The 10,299-nt window shown below is 37.2% G+C and overlaps 2 protein-coding genes across 2 annotated transcripts; both read right to left on the reverse strand.

Annotated features, from left to right (window-relative positions):
• Positions 1 to 78: 78 nt before the first annotated feature.
• Positions 79 to 1,779, reverse strand: LOC135133495 (2-Hydroxyacid oxidase 1-like). Its single transcript, XM_064061932.1, has 5 exons — positions 1,462 to 1,779; positions 1,264 to 1,415; positions 1,093 to 1,213; positions 637 to 1,033; positions 79 to 584 (listed from the first exon to the last, which is right to left on the reverse strand). The coding sequence occupies exons 1-5, from the start codon at positions 1,596 to 1,598 to the stop codon at positions 288 to 290; spliced, it is 1,104 nt and encodes a 367-aa protein (XP_063918002.1). The 5' UTR covers positions 1,599 to 1,779; the 3' UTR covers positions 79 to 287.
• Positions 1,780 to 1,925: 146 nt separating this feature from the next.
• On the reverse strand, positions 1,926 to 3,663 carry LOC135133494 (2-Hydroxyacid oxidase 1-like). Its single transcript, XM_064061931.1, has 5 exons — positions 3,428 to 3,663; positions 3,196 to 3,347; positions 3,026 to 3,146; positions 2,329 to 2,725; positions 1,926 to 2,276 (listed from the first exon to the last, which is right to left on the reverse strand). The coding sequence occupies exons 1-5, from the start codon at positions 3,562 to 3,564 to the stop codon at positions 1,980 to 1,982; spliced, it is 1,104 nt and encodes a 367-aa protein (XP_063918001.1). The 5' UTR covers positions 3,565 to 3,663; the 3' UTR covers positions 1,926 to 1,979.
• Between the last annotated feature and the right edge of the window lie 6,636 nt (positions 3,664 to 10,299).

Here is a 10,299-nt window from a genome sequence, read left to right on the forward strand (position 1 = left end):
GTGGACTCCAGACATGCAGTTTTAAAAGGACGTAATAAGAGGTTTCTGGATTTGATAAAAACAGCAATGACACGTGGACTAGTTATGTGCTTAATTGTTATTGTTTCGTCAAACGTTAATCTTATTTGTTGAGATTATTACATTTTATTTGTCTGACAGATGTCGCTAGCGAAGACGTGACTTTAAACACAACAATTTAGGTGTGAGGTACACAGTGGCGGAGATAATAGAAAATTATAAATATGGATTATGCAGTGGCGGCGGCAGCACAAAATTTTCACAAAAAATTACAACTTGTTGTAGTACTCTTCCGGTACTACCATTTCCTTGCTTATATCTTTTATCGTAGCACATCCAGTAATCGCCAAAGCGTAATCTAGTTCAGTTTTGAGTATAGTGAGTATTTTCTTGACCCCGTCTTCTCCACTGTGTGCTAACCCCCACAACACAGGCCGTCCAACGAACACCATTTTCGCCCCCAGTGCCAGAGCTTTGTAAACATCAGTACCATCCGTGACACCCCCGTCTAGATAAATTTCAACCCTGTCGCCTACTGCTTTCACAATTTCGGGTAGTGCTTCTATCTGAAAATAAATTTTAAGTAAAATACTTTCACTACATAGAAAGACTTATTACAGAAGCTGGAGTACCGTCTATTTGTCTACCGCCATGATTGGACACCAGAATGGCCGCTACACCTAAATCAGCCGCAATAACAGCATCTTCTGCTGTTAGTATACCTTTAAGAACAATGGGAAGCTTTGTGATACCCTGAAGCCACCTGATATCTTTCCATTCCAAGCTTTGATCATAAAAGCGATTGACGTAGCTGTTGAGACCTGAACCCGACTCGGTGGTGTTGATCCCTGTAGATTTGTCGCCGGAAAAATTTGCGAATTTTAGATGTGGAGGAAGAACGAATTTGTTTCTTATGTCAGCCAAGCGTAGACCGGAGATGGGGGCGTCCACTGTTAAGACTAGGGCTTTAAAACCGGCATTTTCTGCTCGAGCCACCAATTTTTTAGTCACTTCTCTGAACATAGAGACAAGTTTGAAGACGTACTTACTTAGTTTAGTGCTAAGTAAATCTACCTGTCTTTGAAGATATACAACTGAAACCAGTTAATACCACGTGGTGCTGTTTCTGCCACTTCTTCGATACTGGCGGTCGCCAAACTACTCAGCGTGTATATAGTGCCCATTTCTTGAGCAGCTGCAATGTTTTGGTTTTTGGTATTTTCTCAATTTGGATCATCGTTTTACCTCTAACACTGGCGCATTCTCCCTCTGGATGCGCCATCCTTTGCATAGACATTGGAGAAATCCCGACAGGAATTTCGACTTTTTGGCCCAAAACCGTCGTCGACAGATCTCTTCTGGACACGTTTCTTAGACATCGCGGTCGAATTTTAAACCTTGACAAGCGTGACTCGATTATGGAAATAAATATCATCGACTTACTTGGAGAATGCTCGTCGATTGTGGACCAAGGTGGTTTCAGCTCCAGCCCCACTTCTGTAAAAGTCCAGTGCGCTTCTGGGTAGTACCGAAAAAGCGTGTCTTTCGAAATCTTTGACGCATACAAGAGATTCACCCATTGTTTCGGAGAATGGGTTCGTATTAATTAGTTTCCAGACAGCAGTATCTTGTCTGTTTACTGATGACCAGTTGACCTTAGTGTGATTAGAATTTGGAGAAAAATTTGAATTATAGTTAAACGCGACTTTAAAATTTCAGTTGGCAACGCTCTGTCATGGTGTTCTTAGGTTAAGTTTTATTGCCATTTTGATAGAAAAAATCTTAAATTTACTCATGTTTGTGTAAAGTGTTTATTACTCTGTTTACGTACACATTATTGTGGTAAATCTAATCACAAATATTAGTCATAAATCTAGATAAGAGTCTCCACAAAAAAACTAAATGTAAGAATTGAGTATTTATTCAGAAAGTACTAAAGCTTTATCTACAAAGACTTCACACTACAATTTACTGTAGTACTCTTGCGGTACCACCATTTCTTTACTTATATCTTTTATCGTAGCACATCCAGTGATGGCCAAAGCGTAATCCAACTCAGTTTTAAGTATCGTCAGTATCTTCTTAACCCCTTCTTCTCCACTGTGCGCCAACCCCCACAACGCCGGTCGTCCAATAAACACCATTTTAGCCCCCAACGCCAAAGCTTTATACACGTCGGTACCATCGGTGATCCCTCCATCCAAGTAAATTTCAACCCTATCACCCACAGCTTTCACAATCTCCGGTAGCGCTTCAATCTAAAACAAACTTCATAATCTACACACAAAAACAAGTACCATTTAAACCCACAGAAGCTGGAGTACCATCCACTTGTCTAGCGCCATGATTCGACACCAAAATGGCCGCCACCCCTAAATCAGCAGCGATTAAAGCATCCTCTGCAGTAAGCACGCCTTTAACAACAATAGGGAGCTTGGTGAAGCTTTGGAGCCACTTCACGTCTTTCCACTCCAAGCTTTGGTCGAAAAGCCGGTTGACGTAGTTGTTGAGACCTGACCCTGTGTCCGTGGTGTTGATTCCCGTGGCTTTGTCTCCCATGAAGTTTGCGAATTTGAGGTGGGGTGGAAGCACGAATTTGTTGCGGATGTCGGCTAAGCGAAGGCCGAACATGGGGGTGTCCACTGTGAGGACTAGGGCTTTGAAGCCGGCTTTTTCTGCGCGTTCCACTAGTCTTTTAGTTACTTCTCTGGATGAAACAATTGGGTGTTAAGGGAGAAGTTTGACTTGGTTTCACGTGGGGTGAAAATATACAGTAAATACCTACTATACTATTATATCATTTTGGCACCAAAGTTAGAAAGATCAAACGAATCTTTACAATAACCTAAACACGTAGAAGAAACGAAAAGATAACAATGATAAAACAAAATACAAGGGAAAGACTACAAAGGAAGAGTAATAAATAGATATGTATTTTCGCAAAATAGCAAACTTTTTGTATTGATAGTACTTATTTAAAATTTATTTTCAAATATTGTATGTCTACCTGTCTTTGTAGATATACAGCTGGAACCACTTGATGCCATAGGGCGCAGCTTCAGCCACCTCCTCGATGCTGCTAGTCGCTATAGTACTGAGCGTGTATATAGTGCCCATTGCCTGAGCAGCTGCAACATCCCCAATATATCCCCCATCTCCTCCTCTCACATCCCTTACCTCGAGCATTGGCACATTCTCCCTCTGGATGAGCCATCCTTTGCATCGCCGTTGGCGAAATCCCAACTGGAATTTCGACTCTCTGGCCCAAAACCATAGTTGACAGATCTCTTCTGGACACGTTTCTTAGACATCGCGGTCGAATTTTGAATCTTGGCGAAAACGTACGCGGTTTTATAAATGAAAGATAAGATACTTATCTGTGGAATTTTTCGTCATGCATGCAACTTACTTGGAGAATGCTCGTCGGTTGTGGACCAGAGTTTCCTCCGCCCCGGCCCCGCTTCTGTAATAATCGAGCGCGTTTCTGGGTAGTACCGAAAACGCATGTTTTTCGAAATCTTTCACGCATACCAGAGAATCGCTCATGGTTGTTGGACGGATAGGCGCTTGCGAATAAGTGCTTTGTGAGAAAGGAGTATCATGTGTGTTATTGGTGGTCAATAATTGACCCCAACGTGATTAGGATATCGGTGTTTACAGAAATTATATCATAGTTAGAGGCACGCGAAGGCCAGGAGGGAACGCAGAATGTAAATGATAGCTGTTTTCGGAAAAATGATCCAAGATATGATGCAGAAAAATTTTCCTGACGCACGTTTTGGACTAAAGATAACTGCGTGAGTCAAAAGAGTTTGACGTATATTTGCAGAAGTACAATATGGTACCGGCTAGAATGATACATTTATTGTTTTATTATGTACAAGTTAGATAAATTACACAGAGTATGATTTTTTTTAGAATGTTTTAAACAACAGACGGTATTTATTAATCTGATGCATAATTTTGTATGATATAGATATTACAAATCTGACAATCCATCATAAGTGACTGATCAGTCTTTCAAAAATCTTCAGAAGTGATTCCTGTCATTGAAAGTTCAAATTATTGACTTATAACAACGAAACTAATTTGACGTTGTCAGATCTCATAACCTATCATAAAGATATCTTTAAAGATATAATTATTGTTTTATCTTGTTTACAATGTATGCATTTTTACTTGATTTAGATGTGATTCAAACAAAGTGCATACACATCCATAAAAAAATTCCAACGTTAATAATAACCTATGGATATTGACAACATATGATAAAGTCAGATTTTGGTAAAATTAAAATGATTATTATCTTATCACTCTTATTACAATACAATATAAGGCAAATAATATTATTTGTCGTATACAAAACTCTTGACTTTAGAATTATTACGAAATTTCTTACAGATTACAGCTTGGATAAAATAATTAAGAAAAGAAAGACACATTTTGTTGTTTAAAGCTTGTTTGTGGTGTCTCGACTTTGAAATTTAAATTTGGCGCCGGAAAAACAACGCCGCGAAAAAAATATTTCAATGTAGGCAAGCACCCATATTTTAGCTAGCTGAAACGTGTGTAAAAAATTGGTACGTAATTTTGTTTGTAATTTCACCAAAGGGCAATTGTTTAAACAAAAATGAATCTCGAAATAAGTCTACACATATTAAGAAAAAAGAAGACAAAATGTAGCCCCGCCCACCCACCCTGCCTCAATTGTGATGATTTTTTTTATTCGTCGTGAGCCAAGGGGACGGAGCTTAACAGCAAAGTCCATATTTGTCTACGAAAAATTAAAAACATGTTTTTGAATATCGTGTTGTTCAAAGAATACTATGTAGGTATATTACGAAAAAAATAAAGACAAAGATTAGGCCCCACCCATACCCGCCCCGATCTCAATTCTCAATTGTGATGAATTTTTCATTCGTTGTCAGATCGAGGGGCGGGGCTTAATTGCAAAATCCATATTTGTCTACCACAATTTACCATTTTAAACATGTTTGAAGCTTCTTGTTCTGACAACACGACTACGTATATTAAGAAAAAGATTCAAATAAAAGCCCCTCCCCCCGCCCGATCTCAATTGTGATATTTTTTTTTAATCGTCGAGAGCCAAACAGGAGCGGAATTTAAATGCAAAATCCTTATTAATTCTCTACAAGAAATTACCATCTTACATTTTTTTTAGTATCGTGATATTCAAAGAATACTATGTATATTAAGAGAAAATTAAACCCAAATGTTAAGCCGCACTCATACCTGCCCTGATCTAAATACAGTATAACCTCGATAATTAGAATTAATTGGGGAAAGATGTGTTCAGATTAACGATTTGTTCGGATCAGCGAAATTCCCAAAAAGCTGGACGGGAATTGAATAACAACTTCGTACATTTATTTTCTTAGAGGATATGTCATTTGCCAAAATCAGTCTCATGTTGACAAGTACTAGCCCCGCCCACCCACCCTTTATTTTCTTAGAAGAGTAGGTCATCTGCCAAAATCAGTCTTATCTTGACAAATACTAGCTCCGCCCACCCACCCTTATTTTCTTCTTCGAAATCTACATGCCATAATTTTGAGATAATTTTTTTGAAAACCAAAATTTTTCAATATGAAAATTTTGGAATTTTTCGACCACATTCGAAGCTTAACCAAAGACATTTTTTTGTACATTTTAATCTCCAAAAATTAATTTAAGACTCAAGAAGTTACTTTTGGTCTCATTTTTTCTAGAACTCCATCATTGCTCCAGAATCGCCGATTGAAATAAAAAAAAATAAAATAAAAAAAATTGCGTCTCAAACCGAATATTTCTAAAATCTTGTCTCGGGACCATAAAACACCATACTTTTGGAATCAGTACGTCGAAATCTATATCCCAGAATTTTTGAGGATTTTTGGACAACTTTTTCAAAATCAAAATTTTTCAGAATGAAAATTTTGAAATTTTTCAACCACCTTTGAAACTCAACCAAAGACATTTTACATTTCGCTCTCCAGAAGGTCCTTTCGGCCTCACTTTTTCGACAATTCCGAGCATTTTTCCAAAATTGCCCATTTAAAAAAAAAGTACATACAGTGGACGCCGCTTAATGTGATCACTTTGGGACTCAGACAAATTGATCACACTAACCGACTGATAATAATAAGCGAAAACCACCGGCAGAGACAGTAAAACTCGAAACAAAACAAAATCATGAACAAGACAGTGTTTATTATGCTGTAGATGAAGGTACCTACATAAACAGAATTTATTTTAAATTTTGGTTACCATTATGAAAAAGGAACACTCGATTTCCTTTGGTTGTTATAGAAGTTTGTTAAGTAAGGGCTGAGAAATTTTTAAAGTAACCGCGACCTTACGCTGGCTCACCCATCATGGGAGTGATCATACTGTCTTAAGATCTCCAACTTCTTTGATAAGCTGAGATCTCGTCATTTGAACTTGCTCATTTTTACTTAAGTACTCAAATTTAAAACAGAAAAAATTCATTCGTTCGAAAGACGAAAACGCACTGATTGCGTAAAACTATGACTGATTGTGGTTGTACATAGTGAGTAGTATAAGCAAATGTACTTTTTGAAAGCAATGAATATTCATTAAAACAGAATACCAGTTTCAGTCGTCTCAGTTCTCCAAAAAAGCAATTCTCGCTTGTAGAAGGATTGCGAGATTGATCACAATAAGCGAAATATTGATCACAATAAACGGAAAAACTGTAATGCATTGGTATTGCGTGGGCCCGTTCCAAGCCATTTTGATCACATTAAGCGGTTGATAACATTAACCGTGATCATATTAAGCGGCGTCTACTGTATTTCGAACTTAATATTTCTAAAATCTTGCCACGGAATCATAAAAACACTAGATTTTTGGAATAAGCACGTCGAAATCTAATTCCCAGAATTTTTTAAACATTTTAGAGAACGTTTTCAAAACCAAAATTTTTCAGTGTAGAAATTTTAGGGTTTTTCGGCCACCCTTGAAATTGATGAAAGAGATTTTTTTGTACATTTCGCCCTCCAGAAGTTTCTTTCAGCCTCACTTTTTCGATAACTCGATTTTATCAAAATCGCCCAGTGAAACAATTTTTTGAATTAAAGAAAAAAAATGTATTTCAAACCTAGTATTCCTAAAATCTTGCCCCGGAACCATAAAAATGCAATATTTTTGCAATCAGCACGTCGAAATGTACATCTTCGAATTTTTTGAAGATTTTTGGGATAATTTTTCAAAACCAAAATTTTACCCTTACGAAAGTTTCTGAATTTTCCGACCACTTTCGAAACTTAACCAAACACATTTGTACATTTTGACCCCCAGAAGTTACTTTCGGTCTCATTTTTTCTATAACTCATAACAGTTTTCCAAAATCGCCAATTGAACCATCAGTTTTTTGATTAAAAAAAAATGTATTTCAAGCCGAATATTTGTAAAATCTTGCCTCAGGATTATTAAAACGCTATATTTTTGGAATCACCACGTTGAAATGTGCATCCCAGAATTTTTTTTTAATTTTTAGACAACTCTTTGAACATGTTTAGACTACTTTTTGAAAACCAAGCTTTTACCCTTATGAAAATTTCTTAATTTTCCGACTACCTTCGACCAAAGATATTTTCTGGCACATTTCGACCTCTAAAAGTTACTTTCGGTCTCACTTAGGGAGGTTATTTGGCAAGCATTAGCAAATTTCGACCCATTTTCGATAATTTTCTAAATTTGACTTAAATAGTTTTTCTTCTAGATTTCGGGCCGCAGAAGTCACTTCTGGCCTCATTTCTTCGATAACTTCAACCTTTTTTCCAGAATTGTTATGAAAAGATGGCTATGTATATTAAGAAAGAAAAAAGGTTCAAATATAAGCCCCGCCCACCCGCCCGACCTCAATTGTGATAATTTTTTTTAATCGTCGAGAGCCAAACAGGAGCGGAATTTAAATGCAAAATCCTTATTAATTCTCTACAAGAAATTACCATCAAACATTTTTTTTAGTATCGTGATATTCAAAGAATACTATGTATATTAAGAGAAAATTAAACCCAAATGTTAAGCCGCACTCATACCTGCCGTGATCTAAATACAGTATAACCTCGATAATTCGAATTAATTGGGGAAAGGTGTGTTCAGATTAACGATTTGTTCGGATCAGCGAATTTCCCAAAAAGCTGGAAGGGAATTGAATAACAATTTCGTACACTTATTTTCTTAGAGGATATGTCATTTGACAAAATCAGTCTCATGTTGACAAGTACTAGCCCCGCCCACCCACCCTTTATTTTCTTAGAAGAGTAGGTCATCTGCCAAAATCAGTCTTATCTTGACAAATACTAGCCCTGCCCACCCACCCTTATTTTCTTAGAGGATATGTCATTTGCAAAAATCAGTCTCATACTTACCAAGATAAGATTGATTCTGGCTAATGACCTACTCTTCTAAGAAAATAAAAAATAGGTCATCTGCCAAAATCAGTGTTATGTTGGCAAGTATGAGACTGATTTTTGCAAATGACATGTCCTCTAACCTTTAAGAAAACAAGGGTGGGTGGGCGGGGTTAGTACTTGTCAAGATAAGACTGATTTTGGCAGATGACCCACTCTTCTAGGAAAATAAAGGGTGGGTGGGCGGGGCTAGTACCTTTTCTAAGAAGGGTAGGTTTTATTAAAAAAATTGGTCCAAAACGGATAAATTTTGATTAACGATTTACCACGCTTTTGATAACCTTAAAACGTTGCAAAATTTTAGAGCATTCGGTTTTGCAGTTTCAAAATTAAATTGGAAAATTTTGTCATACAGTTTTGATTTTTTTTTCAAAAATCTAGATGTTTCGAGCAAAAAATCAACACGGATTTCTAATTACACGTAAGAGTATGCTCTTTTATAACATTTAAAGAATAGAAAATAAAATAAAAGGCGAATGGGTCAGGCTACTATTGCCAAAATAAGACTCATAGAAGTTACTTTCGGTCTCATTTTTTCTAGAACTCCATCATTGTTCCAAAATCGCCGATTGAAACATGAGTTTTTGGATTAAAAAAAAAAATGCGTTTCAAACCGAATATTTCTAAAATCTTGTCTCGGGACCATAAAACACCATACTTTTGGAATCAGTACGTCGAAATCTACAGGGTGTTAGGAAATGCTTGCAACAAACTTTCAGAGCAAAGGCATTACAAGAAATGTAATCTAAAATCTATGTACAACTTTTTTCAAAAATGTATAGTTTTTCTTTTAAATCGCCTTAAAAATAAGTATCACACCGTTTTGGAACTGCATGGAGGCCAATTTTTCAATAATACGTTCCATTATTAAAATTTCTATTGTTACTTAGTAACGAATTAGGAATGGCAATCTGCTTTCTATCTATCAAGGGAATCGTTAAAAAAAAGCTTCGTTGCTTAGTTACCGAGATACACTAACATTGTTCAAATTGTTTCAAATAGTTATTATTGTTAGATTTATAACTGTCATTGTCAGTAATACTCATTGAGAAAAAATGCCAGAATACAGCATAGACATGCATTTTGTTTATGGGGAGTGTGGAGGCAATGCTTGAGCTGCAGCAAGACGGTATGCTGAACGTTTTCCTGGGCGTCGACAACCGTATCGCGAAACCTTTTCAGCCGTGGATAGAAGGTTGCGGGAGACAGGATCAGTTTTACCTAAAAATCAGGAGATCGGACGAGGTCGAGATCCAGATATGGTCCACATTGAAGAGCACATTATCAATCGTGTTGAAGAAGACCCGTCAGCTAGTTCGCGTGAAATTGCTCGAGAAGTAGGGGTTAGTCACTGGACTGTGTGGAGAACGCTACGAGAATCTCTTTTGTACTCGTACTACCTCCAGCGGGTCCAGAGTTTAAGTCCGTACGATTTCATTCTTAGACAAAACTTTTGCCGATGGATAGTGAACAGCAATAATAAAACTCCCGGATTTCTTTCTTCCATACTGATGACAGATGAATGCTGTTTTACTAGGGATGGAATACTTAATTTTCATAATACTCACCGCTGGGCAGATGCCAGTCCTCACGCGATTTACGAGACGCACTTTCAACAACGTTTTTCACTAAACATTTGGGCCGGAATAATAGGTAATCAAATGATAGGACCATATGTTCTACCGGAAAGACTGAACGGAGACAATTACTTTCATTTAAGCACGTTTGCCATTGTTATTGGAAGATGTACCTTTAGACATTCGACGAAGGATGTACTTTATGCACGATGGTCCTCATGCGCATTTTAGTTTACAAGTGCGACAATTCCTGACGAATGTTTATG

The sequence above is a fragment of the Zophobas morio genome, unplaced genomic scaffold, assembly GCF_036711695.1.
Source record: "Zophobas morio isolate AGI-343-1 ecotype UQ-CSIRO unplaced genomic scaffold, CSIRO_AGI_Zmor_V1 ptg000022l, whole genome shotgun sequence".
Taxonomy (NCBI): Eukaryota; Metazoa; Arthropoda; class Insecta; order Coleoptera; family Tenebrionidae; genus Zophobas; species Zophobas morio.

Coding starts and splice junctions, on each gene's coding strand:
- LOC135133494 (XM_064061931.1), bottom strand. CDS start 3,564: ATGAGCGATTCTCTGGTATGCGTGAAAGATTTCGAAAAACATGCGTTT. Junction 3,348..3,427: donor AACCGACGAGCATTCTCCAA/GTAAGTTGCATG, acceptor GTTTTCGCCAAG/ATTCAAAATTCGACCGCGAT. Junction 2,277..2,328: donor TGGATGGTACTCCAGCTTCT/GTGGGTTTAAAT, acceptor AGTTTGTTTTAG/ATTGAAGCGCTACCGGAGAT.
- LOC135133495 (XM_064061932.1), bottom strand. CDS start 1,598: ATGGGTGAATCTCTTGTATGCGTCAAAGATTTCGAAAGACACGCTTTT. Junction 1,214..1,263: donor AGAATGCGCCAGTGTTAGAG/GTAAAACGATGA, acceptor AAAACATTGCAG/CTGCTCAAGAAATGGGCACT. Junction 585..636: donor TAGACGGTACTCCAGCTTCT/GTAATAAGTCTT, acceptor ATTTATTTTCAG/ATAGAAGCACTACCCGAAAT.